We start from the raw sequence: 24,763 nt of genomic DNA on the forward strand, positions 1-24,763 counted from the left end.
GAACACCATGAAATTCAATTTCTCTGATGATTGTTTCCAGCCCAGACTGAGCAAGGGCAACACGGTGGTAACCACGGGACAGGAGCCGGGTCTGGAGTTGAATGGCTGTTTCAAGGTCTACATTCTGATCTTTTCTTCTCCATGCTATTTCCATGACTTTTTCTGATTCTCTCACTCAAAAGGCGTTTACCTTTACCACCACCTCCTGGTAATTTGCCAAAATGACAAAGACCAAGGGGAAGAGGGGAGGCAGGCCTCCTGGAAAACACGGAGTTGTTCCGTGCAAATCTGCAAAGAAGGTATGTCGAGGAATGCAGGCAATGGGGCACTATTCACACAGAAAAAGAATGTCCCGTTGACGTCACTACAGCAAAACCAGAAGAGTGAATGTCCTGTGGACATCCCTACAGCAAAACCAGAAGAGTCCGTGTTGCCCTGTATGCTGCTGCTGCTGGCGTTGTCGAAAACAAGTCGAAGGCAAGGCTCTTGCCAAGAGGACTCATGTATATATCAACTGTATTGAGCACTCTCTCTAAGAACCGAGTTGGCTTCCTGAAAGGCCTGGACGAAAACGATCAGAAAAAGACTGTTCAACCCACACCAGCCTCTCCACCCAGAGAAGCACGTTTGCGAGACCCAGTGGAAAGGAGCCCAGGTTCAGGGCATAATGGGGGCAAAAAAAGGAAAAGAAGGAGGAGGAGGAGGAGGACAGGGAAGGGACTTTGTGTGACGTTAAAATGATGGATCTACATCATTCTACGTTTGTCCAAACCCACGGAATATTCTGCACCAAGAGTGAACACTAAGATAAACTATAAACTATAACTTTGGATGGTTATGATGTGCCATTATGAGTTCGTCCTTGGTTAATAAAAAACATTATGCTGTGTGGTGAGCAGTGTTGGTGACAGGAGGCTGTGCACGGGTGAGGGGCAAGAGAGACATGGAGAATCTCTGCCCCTTCCTCTCGGTTGTGTTGTAAACCTAAAAGAGCTCTTAAAGAAAAAAGTGTGGGTGTGTGTTTAAAGACCTCTGGGATTTTTTTTAAGGCATTTATTGAGCACATTCTTTCTGCCAGCACAAGGGAGATACAAAAATGATAAAAGACAGTCCTTGACTTTGAATCATCATAGCATACGCTTTTATAACTTGCACCTAATGTGCTGGTGTATTCCTCAGAGCAATCCTATGAGAAGGGTACTCTCACAATCCCCACTTTACAGATGAGGAAACTGAGGCAGGGAGATATTAAGAAGCTTGCTGGAGATGTCACAGTCACTAAGGAGTAGAGCCAGGCCTTGGACCCAGGCAGACTGGAAGCAGAGCCCATCCGCCCCACTGAACGGCCACTGGAAAGCTTCAGCTGGGGAACAAGATTCAGAAGGAAATGAACATCCAACTGGGCAACAGGTGCAGAAGGGGTTCCCTAATACGTTCTCCCAGGCTAGAGGTGTCTGTTAGAAAAGCTGGGTAACCCTAGTCTAGAGAATGTCACCTACACCACTTGTGTCACCCATATATTCAAGAAATACTCAGTAAGCAGGTGCAATGCGTCAGGTACGTGTCCATGGGAAACACACCACACAGGAGATGGAGAAGAGATGGAGAAGATGGAGAAGTTCGAGAAGACACACCCAGGTGGGAGTCACCAAGGCACTGAGTGGCCATGAGGATATACTGAGAGATTTGGGACCATCTTAACGGGGACCAACATCCTCTGAGAAAAAGGACAAGTTTGCCAGAAGGAGGCCCATTTTAGCTGAGCGTTATGCTAAGTCGGGAGGAGGGGTGTTCTAAGCAGAGGGAAAAACACAAGATAAGGTCATAATGTTGGAGGTTGTCTGCAGCATCTGGGCTCCTGGGGAAAAGCCAGTGCAGCTAGTGTGTAGAAAGGGAGGGGAGAGGGCGCCTGGGTGGCTCAGTGGGTTGGGCCGCTGCCTTCGGCTCAGGTCATGATCTCAGGGTCCTGGGATTGAGTCCCGCATCAGGCTCTCTGCTCAGCAGGGAGCCTGCTTCCCTCTCTCTCTCTCTCTCTCTCTCTCTGCCTGCCTCTCTGCCTGCTTGTGATCTCTCTCTGTCAAATAAATAAAAAAAAAAATCTTTAAAAAAAAAAAAAAGAAAAGAAAAGAAAGGGAGGGGAGAGATGTGCTCAGTGGAACTGGAGAGGCATTCAGCAGCCAGATTTTTCTGGACCCTTCATCCTGAAGTGATGTGGGGTGTGCAGAGAAGTAGTGGGGCTTTTTAATCAGGGTAAGCCAAATGGATAGTACAGGTCAACCCCAAAATGGAGGACAGAAATTCCTCTCTCCCATCACAGTCTGAGGTAGAGTCCTTCCCGGTTAGTAGACCGCTGTGTCTGTTACCTATCGTCCTAACGCTGCATAACAAGTAACCCCAAAACTCCAGCGGCAGACGAGCCAGGAATGCTCAGGTGCAGACAGCAGAGAGACAAACAAACAGAGAAACATGCAGGGTCTTGTGACATTTCGACCTGGGACTTTTGCCCCATTTTACTGCTCCCTCATTCTACCGATGGGAGCAGTACACTCCACCTTTGTGGGGCGAATTGTGAGTTCACATCACAGTAAGATGCTCGGAGGGACAAGAAGTGGAACTCTTCAGGGCACTCTGTCCACCACACCCCTTATCTTGAAGGTGTCCATGGAAGAACCTTCACCCCTTCCATTTTGGGACTCTGCCATCTTGGAGAGCCTTGTCATCATTGGCAACTAATCAGCAAAAGAGGAAAACAAGATGGGAGGAGGCACGTTGCTTCTCCAGAGCCTTGAACAACAAGTGACCCACGTCGCTTCCTCGCACATTCCAGTGATGGGAGCTAGTTACCTGACCAAGCCTGGCTGCCTGTCCCCTGCTCCACAGCGGCTTTCCAGCCATGACTGTACGGTTTGGGAGGGGAGAGTGAACTTCAGTGCACAACCAGCCATCTCCAACACAGGGAATGACTCGCCGCTGTGCTACCGTAACTTCCTGCGGGAATGACAGTGGAAGGGCTCATGTCCTGCATCACAGCACTGCTCCAAGTAGAGGAGACAACAAACCCTCATCACCCAGCCGGATGTTTGAGATGGGCACAGGGAGCAGCGTATGTACTGGGCCATCAGGTGGGCCAAGACACGAGTCTTTGCAGACTCTAACGCAGCTGACAGAGAGACAGGGACCAGACACATGACACTGTCCCTGACCCCACCCACCCTCCTGAAGTTCACCCAAGCTCCCAGGGGGGCTTCTGTGAGGAGGTCCCCCTCCCTCCACGCAGATGTCCTTCCGCACAAAGAGGATGCCGCGTGAGTACGTGGGACGCCCAGCCAACACCAAGCTTGACAGTCTCAACCTCAAGGCCCGGAGGAATCCCGGCGCTCCCCGCCTGCTGCCTGTCAGCGCGATGCCCCAGAAGCACGTGCCTCTGGAAAGCAGTGGGTTGGCTCGTCAAGCCTCTCTCCAGAAAGCCGAGACATGCCCTGAATGCCAATGATCCCCCACGCCCGACAGGAGGGGGATGCAATTACGGCGAATTCTGCTTACAGTTCAGATTCAATATTTGGAAGGGATGATCGTGAAATAAGAGATTGCCTGATTTCTCTCCCAAGCCCGTGAATGGTTCATTAGCTCCTATTTGACATTTGATGGTTGAGTCTGATTGGCTTCATTGTGGAGTTGGACTTCAAGAAGTCCCCAAGACAGAGCAATCAAGTTTCACAATGATCCCCAACTGCAAATTTTTGGAACCTACATGGCAGCTGCGCCTTGGACATCGATCCCATGAATGCTGCGGGGAGTCTGTGTCCCGTCCCCATTTAATGAGACGCCATCCTGCTTGCCAAGGCTGGGCCCTGACTCAGCACTTAGGATTTCCTCTGCGGTGGAGAGGAGGGAGGGGGTGGGGATGGGGGTGGGGTCGGGGCGCAGACAAAGGATCCCCCCCAGCTAAAGCATCGGTAAAGATGAGTGTGTCCCAAGCTAGACCATGGGCGTCTGAGGAATGTGAAATTGAGCCTGTGCCCTGGAGGAGACACGGTCTGACGGTGGAGTCCCTTGCACTAGAAACCAAATGATAAAGCTAGCAGACACTCGGTTCCATGGCTGGGAGACAAGGGCTCCAGGAGTCCCTCAGAAGAGGAGAGGAGGGAGGGCTGGGGTCTGGGCTGGTGACCTAGCAGGGTAGGAGAGGGCAGAGGGGCACCCCAGGCATGAATGGGAGCAAAGGGCTGGTGAAGCCTGACCGCTTCCCCCACTTCCTCCCTGGAGGCAGGGGGTGTCCCCTTCCCCCGAGCCTCCCCGCTCCCTGCATCTGACACACGGCACTGTCCTCCTCTGTTCTTACTGACTGTGGGCCCTTTGCAGACACCGGCTGTCTTAGCCATTTCCAGGCCCTGGTTGGTGCCTAATAAATGTTTTTTGGTCAGACGAAGACTCATACCCGACTATGCCGTATACTCGCCCTATGTCGTTGCTGTCTCGCTGCCAACGACGCTGGTACGTGAACCGACATCCGTGTCTGTTCTTTGAGTGACCAGAATTCCAGTAACCCAAGAACTTCTGCCACGAGGTAGTGCTCTCCAGGGACATGACGAGGATGCCTTCTCTCCCTGTGTCATTCTCTTGAACCTCTGGAAGGGACAGAGGGTGGAGGGGACAGAGAGTGGAGGGGACGAGGCACGGCCCAGCGTGGGGAGGCGTGCTCTAGAACCCCGTGCCGCCCCCGCGGGCTGAGTGCACGGTGCTAGGTCAGCTCGGGGGCTCTGCCCCTTAAAACGTGGGTGCAGGGTCGTGTGAGGAAGCCACGTGTTTGCAGGTGCAAGGCCCTTCGCTGGGGGCCTGGGCCCTCTTTGGCTCCCTGGAGCGCTCCAGGCACTGCAGCTCTCCTTCACCCTCCTGGCCTCCCCACTCGGCCCCCGAGGGTGCTGGTCCTGCCTCCCAGCTGAGGGCAGACCCTCAGAGACATGGGTGAGCCCTGGACCTCGCTCTGCCTGACTTCAGAGCCACAGCATTCTGCTGGCTGCTGGCGGGAGCGGGGAGTGGAAGAGGAGAGAACGTTCTGCAGTGGTTGCCGAGGGCTGGACAACTTCCCGGCTCCTCCATTCACTCCCCAGCTTCGAGGCAGCTGCTCTCGACCCCCCCCCCCGCCTTGCCAGGAGCCCCCCGCACCTGCTGGCTCCCCAGGGCCCATCTGCATCAGACAGAACCTTCCAGCCACTCTCCTGAGCCAAACACCAGGCCTCCCTTCCAACACCCAACACACACTCACACACCCCCCCTGCACACACTCACACAGACTCATGCTCCATTACTGCACTCACACGCACATCTGCTCACACTCATGCTCACAGGCACATGCCTACTCACACTTGGACACACACACTCATATACACACACAGCCACACTCTCACACCTGCCGACACACAGACCCATAAAGCACCCACCTACCAATACACTACTCTCACACATGCACGCACATGCACAAACACACTCACACGTGCACACTTACAACACTCTCACCCATCCACGCACAGATGCACAAAACACACATGTGTGCACACTTGCACACATGCACGTACAAGGGTGTGGATGTGCACGTGTACACACACACCCCTTGCTGTGCCTGCCTTTGACTGCAGGGGCAGAAGTCAGAAATGCCTGCAGAAGTCAAGGTCAGAGGGGGCCTGGGTAGCTCAGTCGGTTCAGTGTCTGCCTTCGGCTCAGGTCATGATCCCAGGGTCCTGGGGATGGAGTCCCGCGTCAGGCTCTCAGGCTCTCAGGCTCTCTGCTCAGCAGGAAGTCTGCTTCCCCCTCTCCCACTCCCCCTGCTTGTGTTCCCTCTCTTGCTGTGTCTCTTTCTGTCAAATAAATAAATAAAATCTTCAAGAAAATAAAAGAAGTCAGGGCCAGAGGCACACACCATGTCCTCCTCCCAGAGCAGCCCAGCTCGGGCCGTGCCGTCCTCTGGAAGCCACGTCTCATCCTCCATTTCTCTTGCTGCCTCAGCTGCCCCTTGGTGGCCCTCAAGACCTGATTTCAGTGCCACCTCCCCCACACTTATGGCCTGAACTTCTCCTGCCTCTCTCCTTCATTTCAGCCTCTATGTTCACCTCAGCCTCTACTGTCTGGAGACCACAGGACTCGAGCAACAGCCAGCAAGCAGGGATTTTTCCAGAACAACCTCACACATTTTCCTTTCTGGCATCTATCTCCAAGGAGCATCACTGATGGTGACCATCCCGATCACACTGATAGGATTCCCCCCACCCCAGGCGTAGACTTCCCACTGCCCCTCAAATCAGAGAGTATAAATTTTCACCTATTTGCTTTTCCATGAACTGTCAAGGAGTAACGGCCATTCAGCTTTCTCTGCCTGCATTGCCAGCTGCCCATCACCAGGGGGCAACCCTGACTCACTTATTTGTGTTTTAACACTTAACCCAACCCCCAGTCCATAAAAACAATGAAGCCGGATCTTCATAAAAACAGTGTCTTCTGGATCTATAAAACGAACCAGACAGTGGTGGGGCGGGGATGTGCAGTGGGGGGTGGGGGGTGGATATGGGTGCATGGGTGTGTGGGGGGGTTGGGGTGTGTGGGTGTGGATGGGGTGGAGGTGGGCACGTGGGTGTGTGTGGGAGGGTGGGGTGGGGGGTGTGCAGAGCAATCAGTACCATATGAATAGGCTGGGAAAAGAGCCAAAGGAGAAGACGTAGATTGAATGAGATTCGGTTGGTTACTAATATTGGGGTACACATTTGGCTCTAGGTTTCCTGTTGGCTATAGCAAAAATAAAACCACTTGCTAGGTCACCCACTTTTCCAGGGACAGGCCAAAATTTCATTTGGGCCCTGCTGGGAAATCCACTGCACCCTGGTTTAATGAGCTCCCCATTCAGGGCCTTCCAGATCAACTCTGCTCATGTGTTGGACCCATTATGCTGATCCTTCTTTAAATCTGTCATCTTTCCATTTTAGCCTTTAATTGAAAGTGACAGCTAAAAACTCTAGCTCTAGAGCCATACTGTACCCCCACTAGGTCCACTCCCTGTCTTCCTTTCTCCATCCCACTCCACTCAGCTTTATAGCCACTACTTTCCCAAAGTTGATCCTCTCAAGGTCACCAGCCACTTCCATGTTGCCAAACCCAGAGGGCAGTTCTCAGTCTTCATCTTACCAGAGCTCACTACAGCATCTGACCCACGGGATTATGCACGGGTGTCTGAAACACTTTCTTCATGTGGCTTTGAAGACACCACTCTCCTGCTGGTCTCTATCTACTACTGCTTCTTCTCCTTCTGCTGTGCTGGTTCCTGCCTCTCTGCCCTACCTCCAAATGTCGCAATGCCCTCTTAGGGTTCCATCTTGGGACCTCTCCTCTCCTCCATCCAGTCACTCCCCCAATCCAGTGTCAGAACTCAACAAACCAATCATATACTCCCCTCACGACCACAACTTCTATGTCTGTGGCCTCATCCTTACAAATGTCAAACAGGCATCTCAAAGTTAACAAGTCCGGTCAGAACTCTTGATACCCTCACTGGACCTGCTCGTTTGTTTCCCATCTCAACAGAGGGCAGTACTGCTTGACTTGGGACAACCTTAGAGTTGACTTTGACTCCTCTCTTCATTCATGCTTGACCTCCAAGGTAACAGAAAATAATCCTGTGGCTCCCACTTCAAAGAATCTCTAGAATCCAACACCTGCTCACATCTCGATTCTGACTCCCTGTGCAAGCCACCAGCACGGCATGGGGGGCAGTGACTTTGCTCGTTATGTTGGCTGTTTTATCTCTTGTGCCTAGAACGGTGCTCGTCACATGGTAGACCATCAGCAAATATTGGTTACATGATTGAATGCCTTAGAGTTTGCTATACACCTAAGACACAAAAGGATTGTTTCTTGATAAATAATTTCACAACTATGAAAAAAATAATAACCAGCATTTTTTTATGAACACACGGCATGGGCCATGCCCCTTCCATGTGTCGGGAAGGTGCTAGATGTGATGGATGAGGTTCAGAGAGTAGGAGACCATCCACACCAAACATCTGGTGGTTCCTGCAGTCGGTATTTCCAACACATTCATTCAGTCAACTCATCAGCTATTGGTTGGGCACAGCCATGTGCCAGATATTGTTTTGGGAGAACAAAACAGACAAATCCCTTACTCAAATAGAGCTTACCATCTAGTAGGGAGGGAAATGCAAGAAATGAAATGTATACATAGGACCGGTGCTATAAGACAGCAAGGAAACAAGGTAGGACGGGCAGCAAAGAACTCTCTGGGGAAGTGGCATTTGAGCAGATACCCGGGTGAAGTGACAGGTGAGCCATGTTAATGTGTGGGAGAAGAGCAAAGACCCCGAAGTAAGAAGCCTCTGGTGAGTTTGGGTGACAGCAAGGAAGCTAGTGTGGCCAGAACTCACAGAGTGAAGGGCAGACTCTTGGGAGATAAGATCAAAATCTTTGGAGGGGTGCCAAAGGGACTTTGTAGAACAGTGGAAGCTTTTGGGTTTCCCCTGAGTAAAATGGGAAGCTGTTAGCAGATGAGAGCCAAGGAGAGACATAGTCTGACTTAGATTGTGAAAGGATCACTCTGGCTGCGTGTGGAGAAGGCTCCCGACGAGGGGCAAGGATGGATACAGAGAGATCTGGTTGAAGGCCTCTCTTGGCCAGGCTATGGTGCACAGCTGTTTGGTCAAACAACAGTCTGGATGTTGCTGTGAAGATAATTTTTCAGATGTGATTAACATTTACAGTCAGAGGACCTGGAGTGAATAATGGGAATGGGCTTCTCCCAAGGAGTTGAAGGCCTTAAGAGCGAAGACTGAGATTTCCTGAAGAAGAGGGAATTCTGCCCCAAGACTGCAACATAAAGGCCCAATCTGCCTTTGGCACTTGCTTGCCTGCCTCATAGGTCTCAGATTCAAGACTGCAACATCAACTCTTACACCTGAATTTCCAGCCCACCAGTCTGTACTCTGCCCTACAGATTTCAGACTTGCCAGCCCCACAATTAAATAAGCCAGTTTCTTAAAATAAATCTAGATTAGATAGACGGGCATAGATGAGATGACTGATAGATGATAGGTAGGTAGGTAGATAGAAGAGAGAGGAATGATGAGATATAAATTTTATATATATATATATATATATATATATATATATATATGTAAAATCATGAGGAAGTATATGATTCATTGTGTGTGACACTGGATTGGGGGAGTGACTAGATGGAGAAGGGGAGAGGTCCCAAGACAGAACCCTAAGAGGGCACTGCAACATTTGGAAGTAAGGCAGAGAGGCAGGAACTAGCACAGCAGAAGGAGAAGGAGCAGTAGTAGATAAAGACCAGCACGAGAGTGGTGTCTTCAAAGCCAAATGAAGAAAGTGTTTCAGACACCCGTGCATAATCCTGTGGGTCAGATGCTGTAGTGAGCTCTGGTAAGACGAAGACTGAGAACTGCCCTCTGGGTTTGGCAACATGGAAGTGGCTGGTGACCTTGAGAGGATCAACTTCGGGCAAGTAGCCGATGTTATATATATATTCTACATTGGTTCTATTTCTCTGGAAAATTCTGACTAATAAAAGGCTGTTGCAATAATCCATGAGATCAATGATCAACTCTTGGACCTTGATCAATAGCTTGGACCAATGATCAATAGCTTGGACTTTGAGTAGCAGTGGAGACGGTGAGTCATGGTTAGTGTCTAGAAATCTTTTAAAGGTAGAGCCAACTGGATTTGCTGATGAATTGAATAGTGGGGGAAAAAAAGGAAGGAAGGAAGGAAGGAAGGAAGGAAGGAAGGAAGGAAGGAAGGAAGCGAGGCAGCTGCTCTCGCCCCCCCCCCCCGCCTTGCCAGGAGCCCCCCGCACCTGCTGGCTCCCCAGGGCCCATCTGCATCAGACAGAACCTTCCAGCCACTCTCCTGAGCCAAACACCAGGCCTCCCTTCCAACACCCAACACACACTCACACACCCCCCCTGCACACACTCACACAGACTCATGCTCCATTACTGCACTCACACGCACATCTGCTCACACTCATGCTCACAGGCACATGCCTACTCACACTTGGACACACACACTCATATACACACACAGCCACACTCTCACACCTGCCGACACACAGACCCATAAAGCACCCACCTACCAATACACTACTCTCACACATGCACGCACATGCACAAACACACTCACACGTGCACACTTACAACACTCTCACCCATCCACGCACAGATGCACAAAACACACATGTGTGCACACTTGCACACATGCACGTACAAGGGTGTGGATGTGCACGTGTACACACACACCCCTTGCTGTGCCTGCCTTTGACTGCAGGGGCAGAAGTCAGAAATGCCTGCAGAAGTCAAGGTCAGAGGGGGCCTGGGTAGCTCAGTCGGTTCAGTGTCTGCCTTCGGCTCAGGTCATGATCCCAGGGTCCTGGGGATGGAGTCCCGCGTCAGGCTCTCAGGCTCTCAGGCTCTCTGCTCAGCAGGAAGTCTGCTTCCCCCTCTCCCACTCCCCCTGCTTGTGTTCCCTCTCTTGCTGTGTCTCTTTCTGTCAAATAAATAAATAAAATCTTCAAGAAAATAAAAGAAGTCAGGGCCAGAGGCACACACCATGTCCTCCTCCCAGAGCAGCCCAGCTCGGGCCGTGCCGTCCTCTGGAAGCCACGTCTCATCCTCCATTTCTCTTGCTGCCTCAGCTGCCCCTTGGTGGCCCTCAAGACCTGATTTCAGTGCCACCTCCCCCACACTTATGGCCTGAACTTCTCCTGCCTCTCTCCTTCATTTCAGCCTCTATGTTCACCTCAGCCTCTACTGTCTGGAGACCACAGGACTCGAGCAACAGCCAGCAAGCAGGGATTTTTCCAGAACAACCTCACACATTTTCCTTTCTGGCATCTATCTCCAAGGAGCATCACTGATGGTGACCATCCCGATCACACTGATAGGATTCCCCCCACCCCAGGCGTAGACTTCCCACTGCCCCTCAAATCAGAGAGTATAAATTTTCACCTATTTGCTTTTCCATGAACTGTCAAGGAGTAACGGCCATTCAGCTTTCTCTGCCTGCATTGCCAGCTGCCCATCACCAGGGGGCAACCCTGACTCACTTATTTGTGTTTTAACACTTAACCCAACCCCCAGTCCATAAAAACAATGAAGCCGGATCTTCATAAAAACAGTGTCTTCTGGATCTATAAAACGAACCAGACAGTGGTGGGGCGGGGATGTGCAGTGGGGGGTGGGGGGTGGATATGGGTGCATGGGTGTGTGGGGGGGTTGGGGTGTGTGGGTGTGGATGGGGTGGAGGTGGGCACGTGGGTGTGTGTGGGAGGGTGGGGTGGGGGGTGTGCAGAGCAATCAGTACCATATGAATAGGCTGGGAAAAGAGCCAAAGGAGAAGACGTAGATTGAATGAGATTCGGTTGGTTACTAATATTGGGGTACACATTTGGCTCTAGGTTTCCTGTTGGCTATAGCAAAAATAAAACCACTTGCTAGGTCACCCACTTTTCCAGGGACAGGCCAAAATTTCATTTGGGCCCTGCTGGGAAATCCACTGCACCCTGGTTTAATGAGCTCCCCATTCAGGGCCTTCCAGATCAACTCTGCTCATGTGTTGGACCCATTATGCTGATCCTTCTTTAAATCTGTCATCTTTCCATTTTAGCCTTTAATTGAAAGTGACAGCTAAAAACTCTAGCTCTAGAGCCATACTGTACCCCCACTAGGTCCACTCCCTGTCTTCCTTTCTCCATCCCACTCCACTCAGCTTTATAGCCACTACTTTCCCAAAGTTGATCCTCTCAAGGTCACCAGCCACTTCCATGTTGCCAAACCCAGAGGGCAGTTCTCAGTCTTCATCTTACCAGAGCTCACTACAGCATCTGACCCACGGGATTATGCACGGGTGTCTGAAACACTTTCTTCATGTGGCTTTGAAGACACCACTCTCCTGCTGGTCTCTATCTACTACTGCTTCTTCTCCTTCTGCTGTGCTGGTTCCTGCCTCTCTGCCCTACCTCCAAATGTCGCAATGCCCTCTTAGGGTTCCATCTTGGGACCTCTCCTCTCCTCCATCCAGTCACTCCCCCAATCCAGTGTCAGAACTCAACAAACCAATCATATACTCCCCTCACGACCACAACTTCTATGTCTGTGGCCTCATCCTTACAAATGTCAAACAGGCATCTCAAAGTTAACAAGTCCGGTCAGAACTCTTGATACCCTCACTGGACCTGCTCGTTTGTTTCCCATCTCAACAGAGGGCAGTACTGCTTGACTTGGGACAACCTTAGAGTTGACTTTGACTCCTCTCTTCATTCATGCTTGACCTCCAAGGTAACAGAAAATAATCCTGTGGCTCCCACTTCAAAGAATCTCTAGAATCCAACACCTGCTCACATCTCGATTCTGACTCCCTGTGCAAGCCACCAGCACGGCATGGGGGGCAGTGACTTTGCTCGTTATGTTGGCTGTTTTATCTCTTGTGCCTAGAACGGTGCTCGTCACATGGTAGACCATCAGCAAATATTGGTTACATGATTGAATGCCTTAGAGTTTGCTATACACCTAAGACACAAAAGGATTGTTTCTTGATAAATAATTTCACAACTATGAAAAAAATAATAACCAGCATTTTTTTATGAACACACGGCATGGGCCATGCCCCTTCCATGTGTCGGGAAGGTGCTAGATGTGATGGATGAGGTTCAGAGAGTAGGAGACCATCCACACCAAACATCTGGTGGTTCCTGCAGTCGGTATTTCCAACACATTCATTCAGTCAACTCATCAGCTATTGGTTGGGCACAGCCATGTGCCAGATATTGTTTTGGGAGAACAAAACAGACAAATCCCTTACTCAAATAGAGCTTACCATCTAGTAGGGAGGGAAATGCAAGAAATGAAATGTATACATAGGACCGGTGCTATAAGACAGCAAGGAAACAAGGTAGGACGGGCAGCAAAGAACTCTCTGGGGAAGTGGCATTTGAGCAGATACCCGGGTGAAGTGACAGGTGAGCCATGTTAATGTGTGGGAGAAGAGCAAAGACCCCGAAGTAAGAAGCCTCTGGTGAGTTTGGGTGACAGCAAGGAAGCTAGTGTGGCCAGAACTCACAGAGTGAAGGGCAGACTCTTGGGAGATAAGATCAAAATCTTTGGAGGGGTGCCAAAGGGACTTTGTAGAACAGTGGAAGCTTTTGGGTTTCCCCTGAGTAAAATGGGAAGCTGTTAGCAGATGAGAGCCAAGGAGAGACATAGTCTGACTTAGATTGTGAAAGGATCACTCTGGCTGCGTGTGGAGAAGGCTCCCGACGAGGGGCAAGGATGGATACAGAGAGATCTGGTTGAAGGCCTCTCTTGGCCAGGCTATGGTGCACAGCTGTTTGGTCAAACAACAGTCTGGATGTTGCTGTGAAGATAATTTTTCAGATGTGATTAACATTTACAGTCAGAGGACCTGGAGTGAATAATGGGAATGGGCTTCTCCCAAGGAGTTGAAGGCCTTAAGAGCGAAGACTGAGATTTCCTGAAGAAGAGGGAATTCTGCCCCAAGACTGCAACATAAAGGCCCAATCTGCCTTTGGCACTTGCTTGCCTGCCTCATAGGTCTCAGATTCAAGACTGCAACATCAACTCTTACACCTGAATTTCCAGCCCACCAGTCTGTACTCTGCCCTACAGATTTCAGACTTGCCAGCCCCACAATTAAATAAGCCAGTTTCTTAAAATAAATCTAGATTAGATAGACGGGCATAGATGAGATGACTGATAGATGATAGGTAGGTAGGTAGATAGAAGAGAGAGGAATGATGAGATATAAATTTTATATATATATATATATATATATATATATATATATATGTAAAATCATGAGGAAGTATATGATTCATTGTGTGTGACACTGGATTGGGGGAGTGACTAGATGGAGAAGGGGAGAGGTCCCAAGACAGAACCCTAAGAGGGCACTGCAACATTTGGAAGTAAGGCAGAGAGGCAGGAACTAGCACAGCAGAAGGAGAAGGAGCAGTAGTAGATAAAGACCAGCACGAGAGTGGTGTCTTCAAAGCCAAATGAAGAAAGTGTTTCAGACACCCGTGCATAATCCTGTGGGTCAGATGCTGTAGTGAGCTCTGGTAAGACGAAGACTGAGAACTGCCCTCTGGGTTTGGCAACATGGAAGTGGCTGGTGACCTTGAGAGGATCAACTTCGGGCAAGTAGCCGATGTTATATATATATTCTACATTGGTTCTATTTCTCTGGAAAATTCTGACTAATAAAAGGCTGTTGCAATAATCCATGAGATCAATGATCAACTCTTGGACCTTGATCAATAGCTTGGACCAATGATCAATAGCTTGGACTTTGAGTAGCAGTGGAGACGGTGAGTCATGGTTAGTGTCTAGAAATCTTTTAAAGGTAGAGCCAACTGGATTTGCTGATGAATTGAATAGTGGGGGAAAAAAAGGAAGGAAGGAAGGAAGGAAGGAAGGAAGGAAGGAAGGAAGGAAGGAAGAAAAGAAAAGGAAAGAAAAGAAAAAAGCAACATCAAGAATGACTCTCAGATTTTCGGCCTGAGGAACTGGGGGACTGTCAGTACCATGGACTGTTATGGGAGAGGCTGAGCCAGTAAACAAAGGAGTTTGGAACTGAGGAGAGAGGTCAGGTTAGGGGGAGAATTGGGAACCCGTGGCTGAAGTGTCTGAGACGAGATAAGATCACTGGTGATCAGACCCAGAAGAGTGGTCCCAGGACTGAGTGCTGGAGCCCCTGGAGCATTCTGAGGTCCAGAGGTCAAAAAGAGAAGGGACCACCAACAAAGAAACCCGAGGAGATGGGCTCATGAGATTGGAGAACGTGTGTCCCAGAAGGCAAATGGAGAAAATGCTTTATTCTAAGAGATACAGAGTGGTCGGTGGTGGTAAGTGTGGCTCAGGAAGTGGTCCCTTTAGGGGCAGGGCGGGTCACAGGTGCCGGGGCTCCGCGGAGGTGGGCCCTGGGCAGGAAACCCAGTTTGGAGAGAGGAGATTCTGAACATACACACACACACATGCGCACACACACGTGCACACACACACACGCACACACACATACACACACACACACACACACACACACACACAGGCAAACCGTCACTCACTCTGCTGTGGAGGTCTGAAGCTTCCACACAGAGACCAGAGTCCAGGCTGGTATGATGGTCAGAGCAAGGTCAGAGCACCCTGGGAAATGTCAGAGCACCCCGGCTGATCGTGGGCGGCAGCGTGGGTTTGCACCTGTGACTCAATTACTTTTGATGGATGGGGGGTCATCTTCACGTGGTTAGGAGGACCTGGGCCAAGATGGGAATTTGAGTCATGGTAGGCAATAGGGAAGTCACAGCTTATTCCCAGGAAAAGAGTAACACACGATGGGCCGTGGCTGGAGGAGCCAGAAGGCAGGGAAGAGAAAGAGGGGTCTCCACAGACTGCTAACTGGGGAAATGGTCAGCCTGGGGACAGGGAGAGAGTCCTGGACTCCTCTGAGGTGGGCCTGCTCTGTGTTTGCTCATGATAGCCACCATGAAATTATTCATAATTTCCTCTACTCATTGATGAAGAAACAGAGGCTCAGAGAAGCTAAGTAAGGTACCCAAAGTCACACAGTTGAGAAGCAGAGAGATCTTCTTGCCTCCAAGGCCCATGCTCCTTTTTCTAGAATAGTCAGCTGAACAGACCGAAGGCCGGCTGTCCCTTTTTACCCACACAGTCCTTGACCTTGTTGGGCCTTGGGTTACTCATCTGGAAAATGGAGACCACCATTACACCTCTCCTACAGGATCAGATGGAATCACACTCATAAACCAACACTGTGCTTAGCTCACTCGTGGTGCACGTTCAAGAAACGAAAGCTATGGTTACGGGTCATTATTCTCCATTTTCAGCTGAAAAAGCATGTCAGAGTCCATTAATTCCCTTACACTCTGAAGAGTAAAGGCTGAAGTCTGGATTCAAAGCCAGACATAGGAAATTCCAGAGCTCACCCAAGCCCTTTCCCATTCCATCCCAAGATAAGGAAAAGGGGGAGACAGGCATTTCAGGCGGTGGAATTCATCAGCAAAGCTGTGGGCAAGCAGGGTATTAGGGCCTGATGAGGTCAAATTTTAGCTACAGGTTGGAGAGTGAGCCTAGCTGGGCCACCTGGGCCTCAACTGAATGTCGTGAGTGGGGTGCCCGTCCCATGCCGGGCTCCCTGCCCAACAGAGGAGAGCCTTAGCTCGAGCACTGTTAACAGCTGCTGGGTGGAAGCGGCGATGACACCCTTGGGGACTTTACCCTCTTCTGTCTGACCAACGAACAGCCCTTGGGCTGGTGGGTTAGGCACTGCCTGTTCCCTGTTCCCCGGGGACTCAAGAGGGCCTGGCCCCGTCATCCCCACAGGGACCTCACTATGCCCACTTGATGGGAGAGCGAAACAGGCTCGTTGGAGTTGGTGTGACTTGTCCAAACTCCCACAGCGGCGGCAGGACCAGGATTTGAGCCCAAGTCATTCTGTCTCCAAGGCTGTGAAGAAAGGACCATGGGCTGACCTGAGTCAAAGACACTTGAGTCCCTGCTCTTGTCATCAACTGGCTTGGTGACCTGGGGCAAGTTACGTCACCTCTTGAGCCTCACTTTCTCAGTCTGTAGAATGGTCTCTCCAGGGACGCCTGGGTGGCTCAGTTGGTTAAGCGGCTGCCTTCGGCTCAGGTCATGATCCCAGGGTCCTCGGGCTCCTTGCTCGGCAGGGAGCCTGCTTCTCCCTCTGCCTCTGCCTACCACTCTGTCTGCCTGTGCTTGCGCGCGCTCTCTTTCTCTCTCTAACAAATAAATAAATAAAATCTTTAAAAAAAAAAAAAAAGAATGGTCTCTCCATCATTCCACTTGACTAGGTGTCTTCTGGATCTAAGGTAAGTGGTGAGTCCAAGGCCCTCCCACAGAGCCTCCCTCCCCCCACCCCAGGTGCCTCCTCCTAGGAGCTCTGGGCCTCCCTGCCCTTATCACCCCCAGCCCCCTTCCTGGGAATGGGCTCAGGCTTGTCAGAGAGCCAGCCAGCTGTCAGCCCCACCCCAGCTGGCCAGTTAATGAGTGACCAGGGCACTGGAATCCGGCCTATAAAGAGCTCCTCACTGGGAAGCAGATGGGAGTCGGTGGACAGGGGCAATGGGATACAGACGGAGTGAGATGAGTGGCAGGATGGTGTCAGGGCTCCTGGTGGCCGTGGTCTTCCTCCTGCTGCCGCAGGACACACACTCAGTCTCCATTCAGGTGAGTCCCTCTGGCCGCTGTGCCCTTCGCCTGAAGGTCCCCAAGGGGAGGGGCTGGGATGATGAGGGGACGCTAGGGAATTCATGGGATACGGGAAAGCAAGCGCCCAGGGCTCACCGCAACACTTAATCACAACCCAGAGGCCAAGACAGCAGGTGGGTGGGGGCAGCCGAAGCGCCGGCGGCAATGACAACGGAGATGACAGCAATAATAAACCACCACTAGTCACCGCTGCTCTCTCAGAAGGCACATCCTGGTCAGAGTTCAGAAGCTGGAACAAGATGTGGTCCCCGCCCTTAAGGAGCCCCTAAGGAGAGGAGTGTCTCTGGTCGCCCATGTACGGGTGGGTGGGAGAGAGTCACCAGAAGAAGGTTCCCTGGGAGGTGACAGCTGAACTTGCAGGCTGAGCGGGAGGCAGCCGGGCACAGAGGATGTGGACCGCTCGGGGCAGAGGGCCCAGTATACACAAAGGCTCAGAGTGAAGTCAGCAGGGGGCCCGGGGCTCCTTCCAGGGCCTGCCCGTGGGGTGCCAGGATGCCAGGAGCCAGCAAGGAGGGAGACGTCTGTGGCCCTGGGAGTCCGACACATTCTTGACTCCCAGTGGGGCCTCCTTGTGGGGGCGGTAGGGGGTGGGGAGGCAGCTTCCCCCTGCATCTCTGGCCTTGGAACCGGCCAGCTGGGGGTGTCACTGTGCCATGTCCGTTCAGGGGAGATCACCCCGTTACCGAGTGTGGCCCAGGTGCCAGGCACTAGGGAGGTGCATGCATCTGATGAGGCCTCAAGTGCGGAAGAGACAGGAGGCCAGTTGTGAAGAACCGGGATTTGAACTGGGGTTCTGTGGATCTCCAAAGCCCATACCTTGAATCACTTGCTCCCCAGCCTCGCTGTGACCTCATACACAGTAATGGGGGGGCCTGTGGCATGGTGGGGTGTGACGTATCAGGCACCAGCTCCCCACCTCCCCGGCAGTCCCCGCTCCCAGGACCCCCCATGAGAACAGGGAAGGCTCTGCGGGGTCTGAGGAGCTCTGGTGTCCCGGCCCGGGTTTTGATACTCTCTCACCTCCTGTCCCCTCCGGCCCTCCAGCACCAAGGCTTCCAGGTCCAGCTGGAATCAGTCAAGAAGCTGAGGGACCTGGAGGAGCAGAGGGGGCCCAACCCCTCCAGAGTCTCCAGACTCCAGGCCCAGAGCCTCGTGCCTTCCGTGTGTCACCACCTGGCCCTGCCGCAGGACCTCGAGCCCGTCTGCGCATCCAAGAAAGCTGCCAGCGTCCTCCAGGCCTTGAGTGAGTATCCTCACCCCTGCGGAGCTTCCTGCCACCCCCCCGCCCCCGCTCTCCCTCCTCCCCCCCACCCCCGCAGCTCCACCACTTCATGTTCTTTCTAGTAAGCACCCAATGCCTGGGACAGGGAGAGTCAAAAAGCTCAGCCTCTGGCCTTCCCTGCCTGGGCACCGCAAGTCAGACACGACAGGAACCCCTCGGTCCCCAGCACCCCGGACCGCTAATGGTCATGGCGGACTTCACAGGTTCCCACCTCTGAACAGGGAAGGGAGGCCTGGGCCAGAGCCCTGTAAGCGAGGACCACAATAGGGGTGGGGGGGTGCTGGGGGGGCAATGAGGGAAGCACAGGTGACCGAGGGGAGATGGGTCACGTCTGGGGTCCCATAAGGGGGCTGAAAGGCTTCCAAGAGGAGGTGACATCTAAGCCAAAATGTGAGGGAGCAGAGCTGGCCAGCGAGTGTGACACCCATGAAGCGTCAGGCCCGTGCCCGGCCCTGTGCCCGGCCCCCTCTCCTCCTGAGAGAGCCAACAGGGATATCCCCAGCCCCAAGGGTATAAGGAGCCGGCCCAGGCACCGGGAGGCAGGAGAGGCCTGGGACTCGGCCCCGGGCCACTGTCTGCTGTTGAAACTTGAGGCTCCGGACCCTTGAGAGAGATGCTGGTGACATGGTCGGGCCCTCTCCAGAGCCGGCCTTCTCCGGCTGCCCCGGCCCCCATGTCTCGTGGGCAGCTACTGACTGGTCTTGTCCCCTGCCCAGAGAGCATTGCTAACGACGACTGCGAGCTGTGTGTGAATGTCGCCTGCACCGGCTGCCTCTGATGGGGCTGGCTGCCCCGAGCCCACGTGCGCGCTGCCCCAGCCTGCTGCCTTCCCAGCCCACACCCCTGCTTCAAGGCCTCTGCATGCATCACCATCACCGGTCCGAGGCCCGAGAGGCTAGACGTGGCACAAGGCGGCTGGACACACGGTTGGAAGGGAGTCTGGCCCAAGGCAGCCTTGCTGCCTAATAAAGATGCCCAGCTGCCTACACCCCGAGTCGGAGTCCATGTGTCCATCCCTGGGAGCCCCCAGCAGAGCTGCTTGGGAAGCTGAGTGCGCCTGCAAAAAGGCTGATCTCAGGACACAGGCAGGGGCTTCCCAGTTTCCAGTGCCTGAAGAGTTGGATCAGCGAGCCCTATTTCACACAGGAAGAGGGAGGCTGGCAGGGCTGGGGCGTGGAATGAGTCCCCCAGTATCACAGAGCTTAGACGCTGCAGAGCACCTGGACCCATCTGACCCCACAAGTCGAGCTCCAGGCCCAGCCCAGCTGCAGAGCCCAAACTGTGCTCCAGCCCAGGATGCAGGGGGAGTTGGGGGGCAGAGAGCTTCCCCTGGAGGTGGGGCTGCACCAATTGGGGGGGTGGGTGCGGGGAAAAACCACGTGGTGCCCCCTCCCCAGGCCAGGTGTCTGGGCTGCCTCTGCCCTGGGGCTCCTGAGAAGATGGGCCTTGACCTTCACCCTTACCATCCTGAGCTCCCTCCCTTCTCAGGTTCGCTAGTACGGTCTGGCCAGCTCCAGAAGGGAGACCTTTCCTCCTTCCCTCCATCCTGGCAACCCTGAGGAATAATAATAATAATAATAATAATAATAATAATAATAACCAATGTCACGGTGCCTGGGTGGCCTGGTGGCTCAGTTGTTAACCATTCCCCTCTGGCTCAGGTCATGATCCCGGGGTCCTGGGATTGAGCCCCACATCAGGCTCCCTGCTCGGCAGGAAGCCTGCTTCTCCCTCTGCTTGTGTGCTCCTTCTCGCTAGCTCTCCCTCTCTCAAATAAATAAAATTTTTTTAAAAATGAAAAGTCTCTTGAGCATTTGCTGTGGCCTAGGGTACAGGCCTACTCTAAACTCACAGAGTCCTGGAAACAGTCTAATGAAGCAGGTACTGTTCAATAACCACTCCGCTTTACAAATAAAGAGACCCACATGCAGAGAGAGACCCAACTAGTCCAGGGTGACAGGCTCATCCAGGATGGCAGGCCCAGTGAAGTGGCAGAATGGCAGGCCGGGCCAGACCCCATGCTCTCAACCACCACATTAGTTGCTCCCCGTGGCCCAGGGCCACACTGACGTTGCCTCACAGAGGGGCCCCTGTGTTCTCACAGCTGCCGCCAACTCCTGAGCCTTTCCACAGGCTGGGCTCCTCCACAGCCCCTGTCCTGTGCAGCCAGAGGAGAGCCAGACACAAAGGGGGCCGTGGTCTCTGAGCTCAGTTCACCCAGAGCCAAGGCTATGGCGAACTCCCCCTAGACCAGCTGCCCTTCCCGACAGCCCAGTTCTGCTCATGAGCCCTGCAGTCTCCCACTCCACCAGGCCACAAAACCCAGAGCTCGAGTTCTTTCCTTTCCTTCACCCCACAGGCAAGGCTGGCTGGGCCCTTCGAAGTGCCTGCTGTGTCTCTGGTGCCCAGCATGCCAGAGGAACTGCTCTGATGGGGTCCCTTATCCTTCTATGGCTCCCTAGTACCCCCTCTCAAATCTAAACTGAGCCCAAGCACCGTCTGGCCTCGGATCCCACTGCTCCCCTCAGCTATGCTGAGTCCCCACCTGCCTGGGGAGGAGGCGGTGAAGGGAACGGCCACTCACCGAGCTTCTGCGACATGCCAGGCTCAGGCTGAACCACCCACAAAGACAATGCTGGCAGCACCAGCAGAGCGCCCATTATGGGCCCAGCGGGGCTATAAGAGCTTTTCCTGGGTCACCTCATTTAATCTTCGCTCAACCTCACAAAGTAGGGATTCTTGTCATCCCTATTTTACAGATGAGGAGCCTGAGGGGAGAAGAGGCTGAGTCCTGGCCATAGTCACGTAGCTGCTAACAGCAGAGCCAGGATCCACCCACCGAGTCCAGGTCCAGAGTAGGAGCATTAAATGACCCTGCCCCACCCTGCATCTCCTCAAATTCCCCTGCAGCGCTGGGCACTGGGGTCTGCTAGCATTCCCATTTTTGGATGAAGAAACCAAGTCTCAGAGAAAGCTTCACAACATGTAAGTGACCCCCGCAGGTTCAAACCCAGCCATGTGTGCCTCCCAGGACCCACCCTGTCCCTACCGGACCCTTCCAGTGCCTCGGACATTCCCCATGCTATGCCCGCACCTACTCCACCTTCTAGAATGCCCTCTGCCTTCCTACCTCCAGATTGGTTTTCAATGTCCATCCACCCCAGTGCATATCCCAAGCGCTAATGCAAATGCCTGCCTCCCCGCCCCCTTCACAAATCCTCTTCTGACCTGAAGACACCGCACCCTGCAAATTCCAATTCTGCAGCCCGGGGAATTCTACCTGAATCACCCTATGTCCCTTCCCCTCCAACCAACTCCCCAAGAAATGCCCTGGTCACTCCTCTTTCCCCCTTCCCTCTAACTTTGCTAACAAGCGGCCCTCTGTGTCTCACCTCCTCGCCCTTGTCTGAACCTCTCTCAGCCTGGTCCTGGTTCCCCATTTTCTGGTTTGTTTGTTTTTAACCATTTATTGATTCTCTGTTTGCACATGGCCTGAACTTTACCTGCATGACATACACATTTACAGTATTTCACCCAGCCTGTGAGGCAGGTACTATCACTATCAAAGTCCCAGTTTTACAGGGTAGGACACTGAGGCACCGAGAGGGAAAGCGACTTTCCTAGCATCACACAGTATGTGCAAGACGTGAGGCCGGCCTGTGTAGCTCTGGCTTTCCCCCCCGCCCTTGGTTGTGTCCTCCCACAGTCATCAGTGTGGTGGGTTTCACTACTGCCCTGGGGGTCAGAGAGATCTTCCCAGGCACAGAAGCCACTCTAGCACAGCGGGCCAGAGCCCTACAAGGGGTACAGCTGATCAAAGTGCCCACAGGGCACCAGGGACAGAGTGGGAACACAAAGCCCCTCCTGGGAGGGGCATCTGAGGAGAAGAGGCCACAGGAGCACAGCCTTGGGGTCTCAGGGAGGACTTAATCTGGCTTCCTAGGAGTGTGGGAAGAGGAGCCGAGCACAGGTGAGGGGAGCAGAGAAGAAGGGGTGAGGGCGGGGCTTGAGGTGTGTTCCCCGCAGAGAAAGCTACACTGCTGTGGTCCATGGGGCCCGGGGCTTGCGGGACCTTGAACACTCCAGAGCCTGGGGCCAGTCTCACCACCCCTCAAGCTGTGTGTGGGACATCCACGCCCGCAGACTCCTGCACTCACTCCGGGCCCAGCGTCTCCAGTGTCCCAGGAGATGTGGAAGAAAAGCACAAATTCCACCTGCACCATAGGTGGTCTGGCGGTTGAGGTCCCCTCAGTGCCTGTGTGTGGTGACAACGCCTGGGCGGGGGGCAGCTTCATCAGGGGAAGACGCACACTAAAGCCCGAGCTTGCCGGCAGAGTAGGCACCCTTAGAAAGCTGGCTTCTAAGTCCACTGGCAAATGAAGGCAGGAAGGAAACGACACCAGAACGACTCTGGGAACTGGTTTATTAGCGGAGGGTTGCAATGGACCTTGGGAAGCACCGACAACTGGGATGGGTCAGGGGCTGGGCCTTCCCAGGCCGCCCCAGGCCACCCACTCTTCACTCTTCCCCTGAAGGGGAGGGCCAGGGGGCCGCGAGCTGTCCTAGCACCCCGCACAGGCTGCGTAGGCACAGATCTCACACGACCTCGGGTCCTCTGCAATGGCCTCTGCGCAGGAGAGATGGGGTGCCGAAGGGTCAGAGCCTCCAACTTCCCTTGCGCCCCTGCGTCCCCAGGAGAAGCCCAGGCCTGTCCCCGCCCACCCGCGGGTCTTTCCTCCCCAAACCGGTACCACTCAAGCCATCCAGTCAGAGTGGGGATTCCACCCAGGAGGAGCAATAGCGAAGGCTAGAGTGCCCGGGACCCAGAACCACCAACCAATCAGCGGCCAGAGGGAGGATCTTTCAAAAGTAAGCTTCGCCAATTACAACTTAGAATGGGTTCAGCGGACTCACCAATCAGAGCACACCTCCCCCTCCGGGGCCACCAATCAGGGGCTTCCCAGGCCCCACCAACCGGAGAGGAAGCTACTCACCCAGCCTATGGAGGATCTCCCGGGCATTGGTCTCCTTGCAGAGGGGTTTGAGTTCTTCTGGAAACTTCCGGTGGCTGCAGACTTGGGGAACCGCGGGCCCACCACTCTTCCTGGTGCGGGGCTCCTGGAGCTCCTGGAGGTCCTTGAGCTTCTTCACTGACTCCAGAGGAAAAGAGAACTTTCCATCCTGAGAGGGACATGCGCAGAGTGTGAGGTCAGCCTGCACATCCCTCCAGGATGTCCGCAGGACTCCCACGACCCAGGCCGGGGCTCTGGCTACAGACCCGACTGAGGTGGAAGGTTTAGAATTGAATCGAGCACCTTCACTTCCCTGCCACGTGCCTAGGGCCAGTTAAAAACTTCTCTGAGACTGTTTTCCTCCTCTGAGAAAGGGACTAATAATCCCATTTTCGCAGGGCGATGGTAGGAGGAACCTGACTCCGGGCAGGCACTCAGTAAACTGTCTCAACACCTCCCTTTCCCTAAATGGTGATTTCTCTTCTCTCCGGAAGTTTGAAGGGGAAAGGGTAGGAGGCAGGGCTGAGACTGGCTCCTGAGAAAGAGCCACACCCGAGACGCACCCTCTGCCCCAGGCCCAAGGAGAGTGCTGTCTCAGAGGACAGGCCCTGGGCACTGGGGGCAGAGAGCCAGCTGGGCCAAAGGATTTACCTGCACGGTGACTCCCCCTGCCAGGACAGCCCAGGTCCCAAGGAGGCACAGTGCAGAGAGAAGGAAGGTGTCCATGACAGCAGCCGCCAAGAGGGAGGAGTGGTTGGTTCTGGATGCCGGAGGGAAACAGTGGGGCTTTTAAGGAGGGCATGGTTACTGAATAACTAAGGAGCCTTATCAGCTTCTCATCTGCTTGCCTGTCAACTCAGGGCTAATCAGATAAGGCTCCGGACAGCCCTGGCAGAGAGAGGGAAATCAGTCCCCTGAGCAGCTCTGCAGAACTCTGACCCCTCCCTGGGCTCCCACTTTAAACCCACCCCCCCCCGCCCCCCGCCAGGCTGGGTCCTGCATTCATTCACCAGGCACACACACTCCCTGGCACCTGGTCTCCCAGACAGGTGGGCTGATGGGGTGGGGCTGCAGACCCAGCCCAGCCCTGAAGGAGGCAGGGCAAACAGTGGTAATGCAGGGTG

General features: G+C 53.4%; 2 protein-coding genes across 2 annotated transcripts; one reads left to right on the forward strand and one right to left on the reverse strand.

Annotated features, from left to right (window-relative positions):
* The first annotated feature begins 17,219 nt into the window (after nucleotides 1-17,219).
* Nucleotides 17,220-19,405, forward strand: LOC111142825 (guanylate cyclase activator 2B). Its single transcript, XM_022496147.1, has 3 exons — nucleotides 17,220-17,303; nucleotides 18,390-18,588; nucleotides 19,344-19,405. The coding sequence occupies exons 1-3, from the start codon at nucleotides 17,220-17,222 to the stop codon at nucleotides 19,403-19,405; spliced, it is 345 nt and encodes a 114-aa protein (XP_022351855.1).
* Nucleotides 19,406-23,189: 3,784 nt separating this feature from the next.
* LOC111143697 (guanylate cyclase activator 2A) lies at nucleotides 23,190-24,398 on the reverse strand. The gene is made up of 3 exons (XM_022497521.1): nucleotides 24,291-24,398; nucleotides 23,622-23,808; nucleotides 23,190-23,254 (listed from the first exon to the last, which is right to left on the reverse strand). The coding sequence occupies exons 1-3, from the start codon at nucleotides 24,363-24,365 to the stop codon at nucleotides 23,190-23,192; spliced, it is 327 nt and encodes a 108-aa protein (XP_022353229.1). The 5' UTR covers nucleotides 24,366-24,398.
* Nucleotides 24,399-24,763: the final 365 nt, after the last annotated feature.

The sequence above is a fragment of the Enhydra lutris genome, unplaced genomic scaffold (assembly GCF_002288905.1).
Source record: "Enhydra lutris kenyoni isolate GAN:26980312 unplaced genomic scaffold, ASM228890v2 scaffoldscaffold9, whole genome shotgun sequence".
Taxonomy (NCBI): Eukaryota; Metazoa; Chordata; class Mammalia; order Carnivora; family Mustelidae; genus Enhydra; species Enhydra lutris.